This window comes from Pithys albifrons, chromosome 22 (assembly GCF_047495875.1).
Source record: "Pithys albifrons albifrons isolate INPA30051 chromosome 22, PitAlb_v1, whole genome shotgun sequence".
Classification (NCBI taxonomy): Eukaryota; Metazoa; Chordata; class Aves; order Passeriformes; family Thamnophilidae; genus Pithys; species Pithys albifrons.
Window position 1 is genome coordinate 9154160 of NC_092479.1, and position 21986 is coordinate 9176145.

At 50.3% G+C, this 21986-nt stretch overlaps 1 protein-coding gene and 1 long non-coding RNA gene across 5 annotated transcripts in view; one reads left to right on the plus strand and one right to left on the minus strand.

The window, feature by feature from the left end:
- The window catches only part of VPS13D (vacuolar protein sorting 13 homolog D), an 87820-nt gene extending 81616 nt beyond the window's left edge, over positions 1-6204 (plus strand). For all 4 annotated transcript variants that reach the window (XM_071575998.1, XM_071576002.1, XM_071575999.1 and 1 more), the window contains 3 exons: positions 1759-1890; positions 4664-4904; positions 5791-6204. In XM_071575998.1, the coding sequence (XP_071432099.1) occupies positions 1759-1890; positions 4664-4904; positions 5791-5922 (505 nt within the window). In that variant the 3' untranslated portion in view covers positions 5923-6204. The remainder of the gene's footprint in view (positions 1-1758; positions 1891-4663; positions 4905-5790) is intronic.
- On the minus strand, positions 5073-16959 carry LOC139682047 (uncharacterized). Its single transcript, XR_011699597.1, has 6 exons — positions 16570-16959; positions 9771-9881; positions 8971-9161; positions 8358-8529; positions 7890-7983; positions 5073-7291 (listed from the first exon to the last, which is right to left on the minus strand). It is a non-coding gene; the product is annotated as an uncharacterized lncRNA (long non-coding RNA).
- Between the last annotated feature and the right edge of the window lie 5027 nt (positions 16960-21986).

Below are 21986 nucleotides of genomic sequence, written 5' to 3' on the forward strand. Positions count from 1 at the left end.
TAGAACAAATTTTTAGATTAAAAAAATCAAGTGGTGTGGAATGTTTTGAGCTGTGCAGACCAAACAGAGCAGTTTGCCAACGAGGTGATGGACTAAATCAAAGCAGTTCAGGCTCAAACCAGTGGCACTGGGTTGGAAAGCTGCTGACCTTGTCATGGAGATGGGAGTGACCCGTTATCACCAGGATGAATGTTTGGGCATGGAGGGCACACCATGCACTGTACTGTGATCTGAAGTGCTTCTTCCATGTCAAAGTAAAAACCAAACCCTAAAACCAAACCCCCAGATCAGAATTGCCAAACCTTCCAGAAGGCCACTGTGGTCCCCAGTGCCTTTGTACCTGTACTCTCTCTCTGCCCTGCTCTAAGCCAGACATTAGAAACCAGTGTTCACAGTTGTTCTGGTTTCTGTGGGACTGAAAGGCTCTGTTTTATTCCCATTTTTAGGGTAGTCTTGCTTGCAGTGCTTCAGATCCCCCTTCTCACAGCACCACAGAAGATTAGAGATGGCACAGGTGGATGTTTGTCTGAAGGATGGTGCTGCTTCTCACTCCCATGTGGCTGCTTATCCAACCTTTTTGAATGCAGGATAGGGAGTGTCTCAGAAAAATGTTATTGATTGGCCAGTGGTTGATTAAAACCCACCATACATTGCAGACACTCATTAGACTTGTCAGTGGAAGCTGCAGGTGCCATAGAGAGGTTCAACAGCCAATGGGGGCTTCTTGGATTAGTGATATTGTGCCATTTTCCTGCTTTGGAAAGTTAGGAAGTTGTGCAAGATGTGAAGTGCTGATGCTCCAAAAGCAATGGTGATGTTCTGTGGGATTTTCCTCCTGTCTCTGGATCAGAAAGGCTGGAGGCAATTCCTCATAAAGGGTCTGTTCTAAGAGTCAGGATGGGAAAAATGGTGCCTTTGGCTGGGAAATCAGTAACAGCAGTAGCCTGGAGAGGGATGAAATAGCAGGGAGCAGCCCCAGAGTGATGCTGCTGGGAAGGGACAGGGCTTGGAGCCTGGAACACAGTTCTGCAGGGGCAGGGCGTTCCAGGAGCTTGAAGGAATTCAGAGTATTATTTTTTAACAAAATACTGCTCAGGGAGGAACCAAGGCTGCAGCTCTGCAGTGCTGTGGCCAACATCGACCTCTGATGTCTGTCAGCCCTCACATGTGTATTACTGACAATTTTTATTTAACAGACAGAAGGGTAAAGTGTGTAAACCCTGCTATGGAGATGCTCATTACTGAGGATTTTTCTTTTCTCTTAATCTAACAGCATGTTCCTATTTCCACAAGCCTTCAGTTCTCAGTCTTTGGCTCTGTCCATCAGTGTGAGCTCTCTCTGGGTTGGTGCAGCTCAGTTTTCTGTAGAGCACCGAGGAGAAACAGTCAAAGCAGTGAAGCTCTGCTGATAAAGAGATGCCCAAACCTTTAGGGAGGATAAGCTGCTTAGGCTGCTGCTTCGTAGTAATTTAGCCACTGCCCCTTGGTTGTAAAAGAAAACTGCAGGCACTTGTTGGAGATGGAGAACCACACAAAGGCACATCTGTCAGAGCAGGTGTGACAGCCCCGTGTGCTTTGCTGGGGCAGCCCTTGGAGTCCCCAGGGTTCGTCAGCCCTCGTGTTTCCCAGCGAGCAGAGCTGCGAGTCTGGCAGTGTCTGTGGGAGGCAGGGGCTGCCCCATGTCCGTGTGTCTGGCGGTGTCCGTGTGTCTGGCAGTGTCCGGCAGTGTCCCCCATGTCCCCCTCTCTGTCCCCACAGGACACAGGCCGAGCGGGCGCGCCGGCCGCGCTGTTGCCGGGGGCCGCAGGGGCTCCTGCCGCGCTACCGGGACAGCCACGCCGAGGGGCAGGAGCTGCTCTTCAGGCTCACCGACGACATCCAGCACGAGTTGTGAGTACCGAGGGGGCACATCACAGTGTGTGCCAGCCCAAAGGGGCAGCGCTGCCGGTGCTGGAGCTGCAGAGGGTCCCGCAGTGCCCCCGTGTCCCTGGGCAGGTCTCAGTCACGGGCCCCTCCAGCTCTGTGAGCAGAGCTCAGGCTGCCACGTGCCTGTGGCCCTGTGAGGTCACCCTGGGGTCACCCTGTCCCATCCCACTGCAGGTCCCTGTGCTTGGCTGACTCGGGCAGGGGAGGGACCAAAAGAGACGCAGAGCAGAGCAATGGGCTTTGTCATCAGGTCCCACTGTTCATTCACGGTGACTCTCGCCATTAGGAGTATCAGTCAACAGGAACACAGTGTTTCTTGTCATGGAAAATAAGTACAAAATTATGCCTCTGACTTTTATCCGAGTATCATAATCAGAAACACATTTAAAGACCTGATTATTTGCATATTTTCCTTCAGAGTTAAATCCATAAAAGGGGGTTTAATACCTTGCTCTACTGTTCTAACTAAATGTTTCCACATTTTTTTCCAGTTAGGCTCGCTGTTTCACTTCTGGAAAATATTGTGTAATTACTTCCTGATGTTGTTAAAAAACCCACAAATTCTCCAGAGATCTGGTTGCTTCTACTTTGTTCTACTGGATCATGTTTCATTTAATTTTTCATTTTATTAATTTGAGATATTTCTAATAGTGTAGATGGGTTTAAAAAATAAAATGTTGCATCTTTCAGTAGTATCTAAAAAGGTTAAACATACCTGTTTTGAGCACTAGACTTGGAGAAGAAAGTAACAGTTGGCAAGAGCAAAGGGGTAATGATGCATGACTCAAACTTAGAACAAAATGTAGAGCTTGAACTACAAATTAGCTAATGTTTCTGGGCTTCTCCATGAAATCCCTGACCTCTGTTCCCATCCCTCAGAATATATACATGACACCAGTAAAAGTCTTGCTGGGAAGGCAGATACATCATGTGTTGTTCTTAGGGAGCAAACCCAACCCCTCGGTCCCACTGCCCGGGTGCTTCCCTGGGCTCTGCAGGAGCTGGAGGTGCCCAGTTTGTGCCCGTGGCTGCCCCTCTGTCCCCCGTGGCACTGAGACCCTGCCAGGTCTGGGCTCTGGGGGAGACCCTGCCGTGTTTGATGTGCCTGTCCAGGCTGTTCCTCTGCAGCTGCAGTGCTGCCCTGGGTTTAAATTAAGTTTTCTGTGACACTTCATAAAAAGTGTCACTCTGCATCCTACTTGGCTGATTTCAAAGGCAGAGCCTTCCCCGAAGTGTTTGAACTGTGACGGGGCAGCTGCTGCTTTCCGGCTCTGGGAATGTTTGTCCTTCACCTGCACTCCTGGGAGCCCAAAGTCACTTTTTTCTCAGTTTGTTTGACTTAAAGGAACACAGTTCATTTATCCTATCCCAGAGCTTTACCCAAGGTTAGAGCTGGCAAAGCACATTACAGACCCTTTTTAATTGGGCTGGTGGTGCCCTTCTCAGCACTGAGCTCAGAGTGTGGGTTGCAATCTGGGGGCACCTTTCTCAGTGTGAAGAGAGTGAGGAGGAAAGACGAGTTCAGTGCAGAACACTGTCTTTGAGAGGACTGGGAATACAAAATTAGTGGAGTTACCCTTTTATACCACAAAAAGAAACCATGACCTTGCCATATTTTTGGCTACTAACATTCCATTTATAGCTATGGGTTTATTTGGCTACAGCTCAGAGCAGTTTGTGCTCAGTGTTACTTAAATGGTAGAGCCAGAGATGGATTTGGAGATGGGAGGCTCTTCTGTCCACCAAAACCACTGAGTAGTAACAAACTCCTGGATTTCCAGTCCAGTGGAGTGTTCTGCAGGATGTCTGAGGAGCAGCACGGAGGTTTGGATGAGCATTGGGTTCAGAAGGCAGTGACTGGGGACCTGCCTGACAGCAGGAGAATCCTCCTTTTACAGATGTGCTTCAGCCCCGGGGCTGTTGGCAGAGCTGCATTGCTCCATTTAGCACTCCATTATTCTGTCCAGTTGTGATTTCACGTTCAAGTTGCTGAATTTTTCAGCATTTAGAAACCCCAGTAATGAGGCTCATTTCAGTAGAACTGGGGGAGAACCACTCCTGTGTTTAGCATCCCTTGTGCTTCTGCATTTCTTACTGTTGTTTTTTCACACACCAGCCCTCTCAGCCATCATAACTCTCAATATTCCGAACTCACTCCCCTCTCACTCTTCCTATCCATCACTCAGCTAATCTCCCTGGGGAAACCTGCCTGCTGCTTAACCTCTCACCCCCTGTTAAACAGCTAATTTCTCTTTTCTGCTACTGATCCCAGCAGCAGGTTCAGCTTGGGTTTGGCTTTGAAGGAGGAGCAGGGAAGGACAGGAAGGTTCCAGTGTGGACAAGGACAAGGCTCTCCTCGTGAATGTCTGCAGAGCTTTGACGTGGCCGCTCTGGAACTGAAGCTGGTTACAGTTAAGCCTCAGCATTAGGACTTGCAGTGCTCCAGTGCAAGGAAATAATTCTTCCTAGACCTTGTCAGAGGACATTTTTATGTGCCCCTGTAATGCCCAAAGCTGCTGCCAGGCATTTGGCAGCAATGTTTGATTTACAGCGTGATCTTTTTATAATTAGGGGAGAGGGTCCTTCATCAGCCCCACCTGTAACCTGTTCAGGGGAGATGCAGGTGAACTGAACCTGCCACACAGACTCTGGAGGTCGCTCCGCACGGGGGAGGACACAGGTTAGTTTGCTAGTTTGAGCTCCAGGCTAATACTGGTTGGGTTTATCTTTGCTGCAGCTTCATAGCAGTGGAGAACATGGACAGCTGCTGCGTGCTGATCTCCTCCAGGGCCGTGTACTTCCTCAAGAGCGGGGACTACACGGACCGCGAGGCCATTTTCCTGGAGGTGCGCTACGACGACCTGTACCACTGCCTGGTGTCCCGGGACCACGGCAACGTCTACATCCAGCTCACCAAGAAGGCTGTGAACACCAGCAGTGGGGTGGCCATGCCAGGCCCCTCCCAGCAGAAGCCCATGGTGAGCACCTGGCACCTCCTTCCCCTTCCTGTGTGCTGGGACAGGCTGTGCTGAGGCTGCAGGGGCTGTGGAGGTTAAAGAATCACCGAATACCCTGAGCTGGAAGGGACCCCCAAGGACCATCCAGTCCAACCCCTGGCCCTGCACACACCCCCCCAACAATCCCACCCTGTCCCTGTCCCGTTTTCCAAACCCTGCTGGAGCTCTGGCAGCCTCGGGGCTGTGCCCACTGCCCTGGGGGGAAGGACCTTTGGCTGAGATCCAACCTGACCCTGCCCTGTCACAACTTCAGGCACTCCCTAAAGTCCTGAGAAAGCTAAAGAAAGGCAGAACCTAAAATACTCCTCCAGGCAGAAAAGTAACAGGAAGAAACATGTGTTTACCTGTGAAAGGCTTTTAACTTTACCACATTAATGGAACTTGGGTACCTTGCTGGCTTTTTACTCATCTCCCACGTGGAGTAGTTTTTCCCTGTGAGGTCTCTAAGACTGGAAACAGTGTTTATGTCACCCCTATAAAAGTTAGTCCAGACTTTCTCTGCTAAAGCCCATTACAAGCTTTCTGTGCCACTGCAGTGGTTGCTCAGGGGTGGTTTTACAAGCTCACCCCTGACCCAAGGCAGTTTACATTCCAAACACAGCAGCCAGATAAAAGGTGGGAGGGGAAGCAGAGGAAGTAACTTCAGATATGGCAAGATGTTCCTGTTCTCACCCTTAGATACTTGTCTGTGTGCACCTGGTGCTCCCTCTTGCTTCTTCCTTACTCAGCCTCAGCTCTGAGAAAGGATCTCCACTGAAATTTTTCTGTTCCTCACTTCAAACCTAAAATCTCTTCTGCTTTACCTGACAGCAGGAGAAAGTTAAGGAAAATCCCCTTTTTTCTGCAGGTGAAAGTGAAATCAGAAGCTCTGGCAGTAAAACTGTCTCAAGAAATCAACTATGCAAAGAGCCTTTACTACGAGCAGCAGCTGATGCTGAGACTCAGTGAAAATCCAGAACAACTGGAGCTGGACTCTTGAAAATGCACCTCCTCACTGCCAGAGTGCCCTGCAAGCAGCAGGCTGGAGCCAGAAGGAAAAAATATAACTTTAGTATTTAGTTAAAGCAAGAGGGTGGCTTTTCTTTTCCAAGCACTGGGTGTGTGGCAGAGCAGCAGCTGGCACAGCCCTGGATTTTGCTCACGTGTATATATGTACAAGTGTCCCTGTAAATACGAGCAGGTGGCTGTTGGTATAAATACAAGTCTGTTTACTGTGTAAAGAAATTAAAGGAGCTCTTCTGAGTCACACTGCACTACCTGACATGAGCCCTTCTCTGTCTTTCTTTTCTTGAGAAAACTGATTTCCACAGTGCAGGAAGGCAGATAAAACATTTAAAAAATCAAACTAAGAGTCAATGTCAGCTGTTGGAGCACAGGTGGCCTGTGGTTTGCAGCTTTAACACTGTGAGAAGGGGCATTGGTTGGGGTAGTTTAATGGGGTTTTTTCTCCTAACTCACTAGTACAGGTAATTGCAGAGACCTGTTGTTCCACTGAAATGTCAGCCTCCTTTTTTAACAAAAAAATTGCATTTTGGTAAACATTGTAAGTGAGGACTCACTAATTCAGCTTTACATTCACAATGTGCACCTCAAGGGTCTTTCTTCTGACTTGTTTCTAAAGCAGTTGAAATGAGCAGCCCTGGAAAGGGAATCTTGAACTTCAGGTTTTTCCCTCTCTCAGCTGGAGGGAAGGTTCAGAGCTGGGGGGGAGTCAGGATTGGTGCCTGGAGGGTGAGGGGAGAGGAAATCACCAACTTGGTTGACTTTACAACATCTTCAACAGTAAAGTTCTAAAATAATAAAAATAACATGTTTTTTCCTCTGGTGTTCATCAAATCAGCATTTGTTTCATGAACTATAACTACAGTGAGGGTTGAGTGTCTTCGGACACATTAACCCAGAGGAACTGGAACCCTCAGTGTCACATTCATTCCCAGAGGGGTCAGGCTTTGGTGTGAAGACACAACTTTCCTGTAACTGTAACTAAATTTTAAGGTAAACCTTTGGTTATTTGGTAAACCTTTGACTCTGTCTTTAAAAGTTAAACTAATTTGAAAGTAAAGTCCTTTCATAAAGGCACATGGGAATATTTTGGTCCTGAAGGTTGCAATGAAGCCAGTTCTGAGCTGTTGTAAAATCCCTGCCTGCTGGAGATGGGGCAGGAAAACAAGGAGCAGTTTCACTGCTGTGTGGGGCATTTCCAGGGGGTGGATTGAATGCCTGGGGTCTGGAACCATTTTCTACAGATGATGAGCAAACAGCAGAGCAGGAGTCGAACGGTGCAGCCTTGGAGTGCTCTGACCTCAGGGAGCCACAGTGAACAATGGATCTCATTTGTGGGGAAAAACCTGTTCAAAGTGTTAATAGAGAGTAGATGAAATAACAGCTCAGCAGGGGCAGGAAGGAAGAACTGCCTCTAAGTGACACACCACACACAACATGGAAACAATACCTGTGGCAGGGGCATGGGGGCAGCTCCTCTTTATCTTCCTTTTCCTCTCCTCCCCTTTATATTCCTGTCACATCCATTTCTTTTCCTTTCCTCCACTCCCCTTTCCTTCCTTTTCCCATTCTTTCCTGTATTTTCTGGCCTTTACTGTTCTCCCCTCCCTTTTCCTCTTCTCCCCTTTATTCCCCCTTCCTCTGCTTTATTGCCTTGTCCTCTCCTGCCCTGTCCTCTCTCCCTGGCACACGGGGGGTCACTCTCAGTTCAAACCCAGGGAAGGTGGCCATGGTGTCACTGCTGCAGCTGCCCTGCCCCTCCCCAGGGCCTGCAGTGCCCCCTGAGTGCCCTGCCCAGAGAACTCCCTGGGCTCGCTGCCTCCCCAGGAAGGGAACATCAGTCCCTCCTAAAGTCAGAAAAGCAACTGGAAGAAAGGAAACTCGGTGACTTTCAGACACTTCACATGAGCCAGGGTGGTGTTTCCATGTCCCTCTGCATCTCACCATGGCCTGTTCCCACTGCAGTTCCCTTTCCATGGACATCATTCCTGGATCATGGACTGTTCTGTTTCCAGCAGGGCCTACATGGAAAGGTGTCCTGCAGTGAGATGAGCACAGGACAAGTGTGAACAACATCCTCCTCTGCTCCTGAATGGATTCCCAGTAAATCAGAGTGATGCTCATCCCAGTGGCTTCAGTGCCAAGGGCTGTTTTCCAAAGCAGTGCAGTGCTTACATTTTTGTGGGGAGAAGCTTAAGTGGCTAAATGGGCCCCATCTCAAATGTGAGAAATAATCACACATTTCCCCATGCCAAGGACCTCTGGATCCATTTGCTCATTCCCCACACTTGCAGGATGCTTTAACATCTGTCTATTTGTTCTTCAGTAAAATACCTTAGGGTCTTAGCCCAACTATATATATTTTATTATTTTTTACTTCTTTTTCTCTCTAAAACACAGCTTAGTACCAACCTGCTTCCTGCACTGCACAGTCCACTTGGCTGCAGCTCTTCCAGGCCTTGCTCTGTTTGTCTTCTCAGAGGAACCTGCCTCAATTTGCTGTCACAATGATTTCCCCTCTGGTACCTGACTGAAAAATCAGCTTTCAGTGACACTCCTCAGCTTACAGGCTGCTGCACAGATACTGAAAAAAAGAAAGCAAACTCAAAATACATTTTAATTAAGTCAACAGTTGCTCAAAATCGACTTACACAACTTTTCTTCCAACAAAGAATAACAAACACTGTGTATGTCTGTTTGAATATACACTCCCTCCCCCCCAAATGTACATTTAAAGTTCTCTTCAAAAGCCACGGCCTATTCCCAACTCTATTCCTAAAGGCAGAGTTGTTACAAAGAAGGAAAAGTGTTATTTTTATGGGGGGAAGGGGGAGTGTCCAGAGCTTCAGCCTCCAGGACTGCTGCAGCATTCCAGCCTGACACACTGACCACACTATGATCCTGAATTTTCTCAAAGGCCACTTCAGCTCCCCACCCAGGCTGTGGTTTGACCTTCTTGCAGCCCATTTCTCACACCTGCTGGTCTGACAGCTTTGAAAGAGGGCTCAGGGCAGCACAAACCCACCTGGCTGAGAAATGTTACCAGAGGACACTGAGTAGTTTGAGTGACCCACAGACCTCTCCAGCAGCAGATGGTGTGGGCTGGGAGAAGCAGCTGAGCACAGAGGGTGGGCACTGGAGCCAGCCCTGGTGGGCACTGGAGCCAGCCCTGCACCTGCCTCACGTGCAGGGGAGGGCAGAATGGTGCAGGGCTTCCTGCCAGAAAGAAAAGGTTACCCATTAAACCACTGACAAACACTGGGCAAAACCCAGTAATTTTTTTGTTGCTGTTTTGCTCAGTAGAACCACAGCATGTCCTGGGCCAGAAGCACAAATATCTCAGTGCAAAGTGCAGCCCCACGAGAGCAGCAGCTGCTTTGGGCCAGCTCTGCTCAGGCCTGGGGACACTTGTGCTGCCCCAGCACGGGCTCCAGAGTCCCACGGGGTTTGCTGGTTGTGGTTTGGGTTTATTTTTGTTTTATTCCCTGTATGTGAGATGCCAGTGCCTGACCTGGGCCCAGCACAACGTGTTCTGAGGAGCCCCAGGCCTGCCCTGGGCTGGCAAAGCACTGCAAGGCCAGGAGGGAAGTAAACAGCTCCATGTGCATTCACATTTGGGATGAATGGTTGGGTCACCCAAAGGACAAGGGCTGCTATGGGAGCTGCAGAACAAAGGGCTCTGAAAATGCCAGCAAAAAACGTCCCCTGCACGCTGCAGCTGGAGAGGAATTGTAACAAATCACAGAAATCCATCCCAGCAGCCACCCCTCAGCCCTCCAGACACCACAAAAGCAAACATTTGCTCTGCCCCAGAGGGTGACTCACCATTCCTGAGCACTTTGCTCCGAGGCCTTTGGCAAACAACCCACAACAGGCAGAACAAACCATCGGGTACCAAAACAATGAGGCGGCAAACCCGTGTGTCTGTGTGGAGCTCTGGTGGGAAGAAAGAATAAAAGAATTGTTTAAAATGACCAACCATTTATGGGCCCAGACTCTTTCCCCAACCTCCCCTTGATAAGGGCAGCCCCTGACACAGCAGCTCCAGCACCAGGAGCAGCACCAGGAACGTCCCCCCTCTGCCAAGGTGCAACTCTTGGCCCTTCCACTCATCCTTTTGCAGGATTTCCTTTAATCTCCAAGTATGGAAGAAACAGCATTTGAGGCAAAACCACCTCAGAAATGTGAAATTCTATTCATCACCACCTTCTGTGCCAGAGCACATCTTTCTTTGTGATGTAACAGCCCTTGCATGAAGAGTCATCAAAGGATTATGCAGAGACAGCACCAACTCAAACTCTGTTCTCACAGTGGTCACTTTTGGGTCCTGCAGCACCACACGAGCTGTTCAGCACCACCTGTGCATTTGCTTCACTAACACTAATCCCAACTGCTCATCCTGCCCAGAAAAAAAAAATATTTTAAACCAAACCAGTATCCACCTGAAGAAACTCTTTGCTGCCGATAAAACCTCGAGAGCAAAACCAAACAGCTGCCAAGGTCATAATCACACCGAGATCACCCCAGGGCTGACATTTATAAGCAGGTTAAAGAGCCAACTCCCCCACTTTGAGCTTCCCAACTTCAAACACTAAAAATCCACATTACACAAACAACTTCCCTCACCTTTCTTTTCCCAGATACCTTTTCTCTCTCTCCGAGCACACGCCAGAGGCATCGACGTGCAGAAGGCCACGTATTTCTGCATGCCCAGCACAGAGCTGAGGCCACAGAGGGGCTCCCACAGCAGTGCCAGGTGCTCTGACAGCCCAGAGAGGAGCAGCCATGGCCAGGGCAGAGCTCCCAGGGCTGGCACCACCAGGGACAGGCACCCCAGCACGGCTCGTGTGCCTCAGCCTTGGCTCAGCATTCACCCCAGGCCTGTGCCATTCCTGCACGATCCCTTTGCTGTGGGTTCCCATGGAATGCTGAAATAACCCCCACACTGCACAAGGATCCATGTTCACACCTTGCACACTATGCCAGTGCTTCACCACCTTCATTGTGAAAAATTCCTTCCTTACATCTGGCCTAAGTCTACTCTGCTTTACTTGGAAACCATTGTCCCTTCTCCCGTGGGGACACAGCAGGTTTCACTGCACCTTCCACACACAGATCCTGCTCTCTGAGCCACCTCTGACAGAGCACACCCCACCGACGGAGGGTGGACACAGTCCCAGAGCCTGTGGCCACAGAAAGCTCATCTGCACCTTCCCCAGAGTGCCCTCGGCCATGGGCCCTGCTGGGCCCTGCTCTGCACAGAAGGGAGGGACAGGTTTCTGCCCAAGACACCGAGAGCCTCCTGCCCTGGCCACGAGCAGGGGAGGCGTTTCGGAGGCTCCTGTTCAGCAGGGAGATGTTTCCCTTGGCTGGGGCCGCGCCGGGGCTGCAGGAGCCACATTCCCATTCCCCCTCCCATTACTCTTTTTGATTGGCACTTTAATGAGGGCGCCGGGGGTCGCCCCCCTGCCAGGGGGCCGGTTCATGCCCCGTTTATCTCACAGTCCATGTAAGACTAAAATAACACGCCAGGCTGAGTTTCACTGGCTTGTGATCCCGCAGCCCACCGTGATGGATTGAGTGACTGCGGCAAGTTGGCAGCTAAAGTGTGTTGTAACAGTATCTTTCTGTCAGCGCAACACAATGGATTTGCTGATTCCTGGGCTTTTCCCAGCGCTCCCCGTTCCCATCGGCTCAGAGTTCACTTGCCAGGGGCTGGAGGCGATAACAGGGAACACACCGAGGGTTACCCCGGGCTGTCCTTGCCCTCTCCTGCCCTGCCGCTGCCAGGGGGGTTCGGTGCCAGCTCCCGGCACACACAACAGCCACAAACCCACTGGCTGTTCCAGAGAGCAGGGAAGAAGGGGCAGCTCCACTGCTCCTCTGTGGAGCTCGTTCTGCTGGGCCAACACAGGCTGAGCAGGACCTTCCACCCCGGCCAGAGCAGGGAGAACAACCCAGCCCCAGGGGCTGCTGTGGGAAGCAGTTCTGTCCTCAGCAGCTGCCAGCAGAGTTGGGGCTGAACTGCACGGGCTGCACAGTCAGGACAAACCAGATACAGTCCTTGTCATCATCTGACTTATTTGCACAGTTTAGAACCACCAAAATAACCCAGAGTGCTCGTGGGCACCCAGCTCTGCAGCTGCACACACACAGGGTGCTCGTGGGCACCCAGCTCTGCAGCTGCACACACAGGGTGCTCGTGGGCACCCAGCTCTGCAGCTGCACACACACAGGGTGCTCGTGGGCACCCAGCTCTGCAGCTGCACACACACAGGGTGCTCGTGGGCACCCAGCTCTGCAGCTGCACACACAGGGTGCTCGTGGGCACCCAGCTCTGCAGCTGCACACACACAGGGTGCTCGTGGGCACCCAGCTCTGCAGCTGCACACACACAGGGTGCTCGTGGGCACCCAGCTCTGCAGCTGCACACACACCACTCACGGGCACTGCCCGCTCAGGGCCTGCCAGCAGCACCAGCCCAGAGAGCAGGGCAGGGGCTGCAAACACCGGCTGAGGCTGCCCTGGAGCTCACAGAGGTCCCTGGGCCTCCTCAGCTCCATTCCAGGTCACTCCTGCCCTCCCAGGCTGCTGCAGCCAAGGCCTGACTGCTCCCCTGGGCAGAGCAGACACTCACACCTTGGCACAGAGGGCATCCCGAGCCCACAGCCAGAAAGCCTGGGAATTGTTATGAAAAACGAAGGGGTGGGGGAGCTCAAGGGACCAGTGGGAGGATGCAGAAATCAGTAACACTGATCTGAATAACTGGTAACAATTATTAGATCTTTTTTGGTATGAATCATCTCAGAGACATCATTCAAATGATGTCACTCAAGGGGCAGTAAAAAATACAGTAGAAGCAGCCAGCCTGCCATGGCACAAGAGTGTGGAGCCACAATGGGATTGGCCAAAGTGCTTGGCAAAGGGAGCAAGTTTTGTGGAGGATACACACTCTGACAGATCAGACAAGCAGATTTGTCTTCAGCAGATCATGATGTTGCCCAGAGCTCTGCTGAATCTGCCTGAGCTGCTGGAGGAGGAGTAGTCTCGTTTATCTGATGACCACTGACCTTGTCCTTACCCTGTCCCCTCCTCAGTGGTGGAATTTGCATCTGAAACTGCAGGTTGTAAAAATCAGCCAGCCAGAACCACCCCAAGGGAACCAAACCAGAACAACACAACAAAACTACACAACAGTCCAAACCAAGCAAACAACAGAGTGAGTTTGAACAGAGTCTGTTCTCTGGGCCCATCAAACCCAACCAAGAGCTCCTGGTTTGCAGGGGAAAGGGCAACAGAGAGAGGTGCTGCCTTGTGCACCTCTCAATGCCTTTTATCTCCCTAAACAACTGCAGGAGAGAAAAAACTGTTTGATCAACAACTAGTAGCATCAGCAACAGGCTCGGGAACTCAACAGCAATGACATTACCGTCCTTACTCCTTTTGTTTCTCACCTGATGTGCAAAATGCTGGGTGCTCTCAGTGCTGCTTTGCAGCCAAACACCAAAACGTGGCCGTGGCTGATGAGCTGTGTGTGAACTGGCACTTTCAGGGAGCCCCAGAAGAGCCTGAACTCCTTCCCAGATCCAAGACGGGGGGTGGGAACCATCCCTGTGGGGGGGCAGAGCAGGAGGCAAAACCAAAACCATTCCCTGCCCCAGGAAGGCTCGTGGCTTCCTGAAGTCAGGGATTATCTCCAGGTTTACACAACGCTCTTCCCTTTCAGACACAGCTCCCAGCATTTACCACCCAGAAGTGCTCTGACAGTAAAAGCTCCTTGAGAGGGGAGGTCTATGAGGAAACTTTTTTCTTTTTTGCAGTTTTATGGAATTTAGGCACACACAGATAAAAATACAGGACCTAACTCCTGAAAATGCTGTGCATTAGGAGCCACTATTGGTGTCAGACCTTCCTTACCTACAGTGAGAGAAAACAGAAAAGGAAGACTAGAGGAGAACTCGAGAGTCCCAGTTCAACACAGGGGTTTCAGCCTAAAAACCAGGTTGAAGTAATACCAGGTATTACTCCCCAGCAAACCTGCCACACCACAGAACAGGAAAATGGTCTAAAAACAGATCAAAAACTTCAGGCCTCACCACTATGCATGGATTGTGATGGAGCAACTGCTTAAACCCCACAACTTTAACTTGCTTAGAGCTTTCTGGGGAGGAGAGGGAGGGGATGCCTTGGGGATTTAGGAAAGGGTCAAGAGAACAAGTTCAGCTCTTGGTTCCACACACACCTCTGGGGCAAAGCCCATTGCACAGAGGTGGAGTGAGCAGAGCCAAGTACACCACGCTGAGTTATCAATATCTGTTATTAACAACAACAACAAAAATAACCTTAAAGTTTAGAACAATGCTGTGGTTTTGCAACATCTGTCAGCAATTATTTGTATTTACATGCACTGCAAATGCAGAAGAAAAGTCAGAGAAATAAACACCAGAATTCCCACCAGTCCTGCATTTTCGCACAAAGAATCTCTAATCATCCTTGTTTGGACACTCTCATTTGTTCCTTGCCCTCTCCAGTATGGAATTTCTTCCCCATCTTCTATGACCAGAAATTGTTCTACCTTGGTGCAAACAACAACTAACCCCTCTGAAAATAGTGCCAGTAACTTCAGCATTGTTAAGACAGAAATCAGAACGATAACATTTCTTGCATTCAAACCGGCAAACCCAGCCCCTCTCCAGCCCCGCTCTCCCCTCGGCCAGGCTTTGCTCCGCAGCAGAAGGGGAGGCAGGGACAGCAAGGGCTGAGCTCCAGTCGTACTCCACCTGTGCAGAGCAGGGTGAGGAACAGGTTAGCTGGGTGAAAAGTTCACTGCAAGCTGAGCTGTCTGTTTCTCTTGCTTAATTTATCCGCTATTTGGCTAACCTTGCTCTGAACTCGGCCCCCCAGACCCCCTTCCTCTCATCCCTCCCCAGCGGGTTCATGTCAGCCAAAGACACCGCCCCCGATTCCCTTCCCGCTGACCCTGCTCGGCCGAGCGGGGGTGGGACACGGGGCCAGGGCAGAGCGAGCCCTCGCACCGCACAGATAACCATTATTTATGCTCCCCACTCCAACAGGAGCAAACAGAAAAGCCCCACAGTCAGCAGCATTGCCTGATACGGCCCTCGAGCTTATCAGCCCTCCCAAGGCTGGATGGCACCCCCCTGCCCTGCACCCTGGGGCTCTGCCAGGGATGCAACACTTCCCAAAGCAGCTGATATTGGATCCCTGAGCCACCCTGGCTGCCCTCGCTGGGGACGGGCACTCGGTCCCCACCTGCACCACCTCCAGGATCCCAGACAGCCCAGCGTGCCACCACCTCAGTCCTGCACTCGAGATCCTCAAAAGGAGCCCGACAGACACATTTCAGTTTTGCAAAGCACTGAGCAGCAGCTGCGGTAACACAGAGCAGGGACACCCAGAGGGGTTTGCTCACCCGAGGGCCAGAAAGTCAGTGCGGGGACAGCGAGATGTGCTGCTGCTGCTCTTTGGCAAACAGGATTCCCTGCAGCACAGACCTCTCTGCACCACAAGCTCCCCAACCTGCAGAACACAGACAGGGGTCTGCCCAGAAGCTGCTGAGCAGTTTCCCTTTCACTGATAATCTACAGCTTTCCCACCCATCCACCCGCTGTGCCCAAGGAGTGAGTGACCAGAACCCCCCGATGTGACGTTTCCCTGCCCTGCAGGGCCCCGGTGTCCCCTCCCGACGCCACACGTCAGAGCTCTGCTCCGGCGATGCCAACTGCGGCAAAGCTGCCCGAGAGCCCGCACTGCCGGCAGGCTCTGCCCGCGCTCCCGCTGAGCCCAGCGCTGGCTGTGCCCACCCTGCGGGGCACACAGAGCGCGTTCGATGCCGCTCTCAGTGCCGGGCACAGCGCAGAGCCCGACACGCCCCGGCCCCGCCGAGTTCTACCCCTCCCAAGGGGAATCCCGGGCTCCAGGAATCCACACGCTCCATGCCCACCTGCTGCCACTCTCTGCCGCCCTGAGGGGGTGACCGAGGATGTGCTTCAGTCTCTGCTAATTGAGCAGAACAAATGTTTCCTGTAAACCTGAACTTCATTGTCGGTTTTGACCTGGCAGAGAACCCGAAGCAGTTCCGCAGCTTTGACACACCTGAGCAGCTTCAGCTCCAGTGGGAACTCTCACAAACAGCTTATTATTTTTATAACCTGCATCATCACAATGCCCAAAACTACATTACAGTATCTCTCGTCCCACTGGCTGGAGGGGCAGAAACAGCCTGACAGCTTTACAATAAGTGCAAATTCCTCGTGGTCTAAGAACAAAGTTAAACTTGTTTCTCAGGGTCACTGGATGACCTGGCCTTGACACACTTCTCTGGGAGCACAGCAGACTGGCCTGGCTCTGATGTGGCCACTCATTCAGTGCCACCATCCACTCCAACCCCCACCACTCCCACACCAAAGCAGCAAAATAGCAGTTTACAGAGTCCTTTGAAAATCCCAGGTGCTTACACGTGATCCCCACCTAACCCCGCACCTTTTCAAGGCATGAAAGTTGCTAAGAAGAGCTAAATAAGGTTATTAGGAAGACATTTAAGCTGCTACGTAAGTAAACTGAGGATACACAGCAAACCCCCAGCCCACACTGCTTAACTCACCTGGTATCTGTTTCTCAACACCAGGACCAGCACAGATACTCCTTTACCACTGCATCAGGATAACTGAAGTATTAAAATAACAGAAAATGGTAATTTCCATACAAGCAGGTCTTTGTGCAGAATCTCAAAGCCTCTGTTGGGACAGAACTGCCACTGCAGGTGTCGGGTGGAAATCACCCAGCTCAGTGCCAGAGCTCCCAGTTGTTTGCTCCTTCCATCACCACACAGAAAAGCAAAAACTTTTCAAAAGATGCCATGGCAGCATAATTAAAGACAAGCTGAACTGCAGCACAGCTTAAATTGTTTACAGGTGCACTTTAAGAATCACCTAATTTAAAAAAAGCACAAATTTGACTCAGCCATTTTAATCATTCAGGCCCAGCCCCAAGCCCATTGTCTGTGAACAACACAGAAGAGCTTCCCTTTCCCATTCCCCTTTCCCTTTAATTCACCCCATTCCTTCTCCCTCCCCTTTCCCAAACCCCATGGCCCTGTGCTTACAGACCAGGCACTCACGTACCAATCTCCAGGCAAGTGTGTAATTTGCCAATAAAACTCCCTGATTGTCTGTGGCCCCTCTGACTCGTGTCATTCCTCCTGCCCAGGAGCACGTACCAATCTCAAGCTGTCCCTCCCCAGTGCCCTCAGCCCCTGCAGGAGCCAGAGGGTGGCACTGACAGTGGCACCAGTCCCTGTGCAGGCACAGCCGGGGCCGGGGCCACACCAACAGCCACGGCTGAGGTTCCTACCTATGGAGCAACCAAATATGAAAAATCGCTCACATGTGGGATCCATTAGGGCATTTCGAAGGAATTCACATTCATTGTTTCCCTTGAAATATAAAGGTTATAAAACTTAACAGCCACATGACAAGGAAACTATATGAAACACTCCGAGATTTACAGAGCGACTGCTCAGCTCGGGGGGCTGAAGTCACTGCAAGAGTCGACACGACCTGTGCTCTGAGGGCTCAGATTTGGGGCACTTGGCTTTTTAATTCCTCTCTTTCTCTGACCTTGCAGCCTGGGATTCAGTTACTGCAGCAGCTCCACAGTCAAACAGAAACACAGCTTGTGTCTTCTTTCGAGTATTTATTTCTTTGTCCTGTTAACATCAAGTAATGAAAGGAATTGTAAGGATTTTTGAAGAGGGGATAAAAGGAATGAAAGCAGGAGAAAGGAAAAAAAAATACCAACATAAAGGCTTAATTTCTCACAGCATGTGCAGCACAAATGAACAGTAAACACATCCCAGGGAAAAATGCAAACAAAGGCTCCGGTTTGCTCAAAGTTCCAAGGGAAAGGCCCATCGTGAGTGCCCCGAGCAAACGTGTCTGTGATGACACCTCCGAGCCCCTGGGTGAGGTCTCGGCCAATCCAGCCCCGCAGGTTCCTTCCCCCCCGAGCATTCCCGGGCTGCAGCAGCACAGGGCACTGCCAGCCCTCCTCTGGGCTTAAGGCACGGAAATGTTGCACATGTGGCATTGAGAGGAAGCTGCAGTCTAATCTAAGGGGTCAAGGACAAATGTGAAAATCTGATTAGAGATTTGCCAGCAGGTTTTGTATACACAGAAAGAAAAAAATTAAGCAGATTTGTGGGCAAATACTGTATTTTGTTGTGATTTCTGACCTGGATTTTGGCAGCCCCTGCCAGGGCAGGCACTCACCCTGTGGGCTGTCATCATGCACAGGTTTTTGGGTGACCCTAAGGGTTGTACCATCAGCTAAATCATAAACTGTCTCATTGTGTGACACCAGATGTACAATTTTGTGAGTCACCCTTTCTATGTGTGTAACAAATGGAACTGCTCTGGTAGGGTCAGGTTTGCACTGGTGAAAGTGAAATCCTGTGCTGGCAGTTTTCATGTATGAGTTTCAGATCTAGTCTCCAAAGGAGTGGAGAGGGAGAAGATGAACATCACATGAACTGAACTACTGAATCCAGCAGCAGCTCAGCCTTCCTGGCAGTGCCCCTGTGTGCCCTGCACAGTCAGGCACTCCACTTGTTCTGCACTTGTTCACTCCCCAGACTTCACTGGCAGCACAACTCTGGTCCACTTGTGGGCTTATTTTCCCAGTTGAACCAGGGGTGAGTGTGCAGCAACACAAATCCCCAAAAGCCATCACACCATTCCCTCAGGTGGGAATATGCCATGCCCTGGTGTTGGGAGGTCACTTTTTCAATTAACTATTCTGGGATTTCCAGTGTGAATATTTTCCTCCTGATGATCTCAGCTAAGAGGTGAATCCAGGGAAAGAAACAAACCAAACTGTGAGAATTTTCTGCTGTAAGTAAAGGCAAATGCACTTTTGACAGGATCCCAAATTAGGGTTTTTTCACTTGAAAGTGTCTACAGGCACGTTTTTTATCCCAGGATTGGAGTATGTCCTGAGAAGGAACTCGAGGATGCATTTGCATTAGCACTGTTGCCAGAAGCCACCTCAGAGCCATCAGCAGACACACTGGAGCCCCCAGAAAGCTTCCTGTGGGATGGGAAGGTGTCCAGCCAGGGGAAAGTAAAGCCACCATGGGGTCTGGACAGCCAGTTCCACAGGAACACTGTCCATTAATGAATGGCAAGAGCTCAAAGGCTCAAAAGCTCACAGTTATGGGGAATAGCTTGCAAGCAAATCATTCTTTGAGGACCATCAAGTACATAAAGTATTTGATAAATGAAAATCTGAGAGAAGTCTATGTAAAAACAATCCAGTGAAAGAAAAGAGGCTGATTTAACAGCAAGAATTGCCCATGCCAAGCAGCACTGCTGGTTGTAATGAAGATCACAGAATGTAAGTTGCTCATCAGCCTTAAAGCACATCCAAGGGGATGCACTTTAGACTGCAAAAGGACATTGTGAGGTATCATTACCATAATCTATTTTAATATTCCTGAGTGGTAAAATATCACAACAAATCAAGCAGCAGTGCTGGGTATTGGGGCTTGCACCATATTTCTGTTTTTCAACAGATGACTTTCCCCTTATATTCCCCCCATAAAGTGAGGTTCTGGCCACCCACTCCCTACCAGTCCTTCCCAGTTCAAACTGAGATCCTGTGGGTGTTAAACAGAATATGCAGTTCTGATCTCCTGAGGCAGAAGTAACAGCTCTCTGGGGTTTTGCCACACTTCATGCTGCAGAGGAAGTGAGTCTGAGGATACTCAGGGCAGTTTGCAGAGCTCATGCCTGGGAAGGTGTGGACACAGGTGAGAGCCCTGGGAGGGAGGGCACAAGAGAATCACCTGCAGGCACAGCATTGGGGCTCAGAAACTCCCCAAGCACAGTCCTCTCCAACAGGAACAACTGGAAGAGACAGACAAAATGATGAAAAATGAAGGGATCAGCAGAAATCAGACCTAATATAAACCCAAGTAAAATAAACTCAGCATGGCTCCTGTGCTCATTCAAAAGCAGCTCCTCTCAAGAGCTCATTGGCAAGAACTCAGGTCAGGAGAAAGGTGGAATGGAACTTCCTCTGCTCTGTGCCCTCAGGAGCCATTGGCAACTCTGACTGGTAAGAGGAAGGGGGTTTTAAAGGCAAATACTGAACATTGCAACTCTACCTACTACATTGCATTTGAGGAAATGTGGCACCTCCAGCCAGAAAGTGCCACTGCCCCGAAACCCTGGGCTTGAGAGTTTTTTTAAAAGCGCCTATTTTGCCACACTTAACACCTGAGAGAGCAGAGACAAGGAGAGAGCAGAGACAATGGGTTTGCCAGCTCTGCTGCCACCTGTGCCAGGCAGAGGAGCAGGGGGCAGTGCCCCTGGGCTGCACTCACCTGCTGTGCCAGCTCTGCAGGGACCGACGCTCCCAGCAGGGGCTGGGAGGAACTGGGTGGTCAGGGATCACCTGTTTTCCAGAAGGGCCATTTCCATCTTCAGGTAACAATCTTCTGAGAGAAAGCCTTTTTATTATAAACCCTTACTCTACATGACAGAATGTTGCATGTAGCCAAAATACCCCAGAAACCTCATCACTCTGCACTTACTTCAGTCCTCTTGCTGCATAAAGGCATTAATAGGTGACTTTCCTGGGAAAGACAGCAAGGAATTGCCTCCTTATCTTACTGTGAACACTGCCATGTGCCAGCCCAGTACCTGGAACACTGATGAGATCAGGAGCACTGCCCAAGGCAGGAGGGCAGCTGGTGGCTACACCCCAGAGTATTCTTTTCATTATCACTTGATTAACACAGACAGGGAAACTTCATGCCTGGGATGTCTGTCTGTGCAAAGCCTGTACAATATACAGGTGACTAAGTCAGAAAAACAAGAATCAAATTTAAAAATGCTTTTGATTAAGCAAAGATAGGCACTGGGACCACATTGGTAGCACCAGGTCAGAACAATTACTAACACAGGCCAGAGGAACACATGTCCTTGTAAAACCTGGGCATGATGGATGGCCCCTGCAGCTGCTTAGGAAAAAGTGAGTGGTGAGTCAAACTGACCCTCCTTGTTTTTGCATATTTGGGCTGCCTTCCCTCCCTCAAAGAGACAAGAGACAGTGATCAGGAGTACTGGGGTGTTCTGAGCCAGCAAGGCACAAAGTTAATGGACTGCATTTTAGGGCATGGTGACCCTTTGGAATGAGCAGGAGTAACAACACACTTCTTTATGGACTTTGTATTTGGATGGAAATCCAGATGCCTCTATTATTATATAACTTTGGGAATGTAAGGTGGCTCTGCTCAGGGCCATCTCACTCCCCCTAAGATTGCATTGATGCTCTATTTTGCTTTCTCAGCTCTTACTCTTCATCACTCTCCAGCTCCAGTTGGACTGTTTTCTTCCCTCATTTAAGGAGGAATTGTTCCTTTCTGGATTTATGCTTAAAAAATCTGCACATATATTTGCCTTGAATTTTTTTCTCTGTTAATGTCACAATGCCCAGAGCAAAGGTGAGTGTTAGAACTCTTTGGGAAGGTGTGAAGATGTAAATTGTCTCCTCAGAGGTCTGTGATTGTAGCAGTATCCAGCCCAGGCAGGATGGGGCAGTGTTTCTGCTCAAGGGATCTGTTTCAGGAACAAAGGAGGGTGTTGTGTTTAAAGAAAAGATGACAGGAACGGGGGGATCTCACTGCCCTCTGTGGTACAGGTGACATCAAGTTGTGTCCTGTGTCTCCCACCTGTCCTGCAGGCTGGGGCAGCTCAGAGCAGCCTCTGGGCTCCTCTCCTGTCACTGCTCTCTGACTCCTGAGGGGACAACCAGCTGTTTGTGCTGAGCTGTCAAACCCCAGAAGGTTCTGAGGAAGGTGCTGAGGTGAATTAGCACAGCAGAGGGTGGGAAGGGGGACAAGAAGTGTCTGAACTGCAGCTTCCCACAGGAAACGGGGATAAAAGACAATGGGCAGCAGGGAGAAGGTGAAGTTCTGCTTTTCCTCACATCTCTCTGAGTCTGTGGCTGCCACTACTC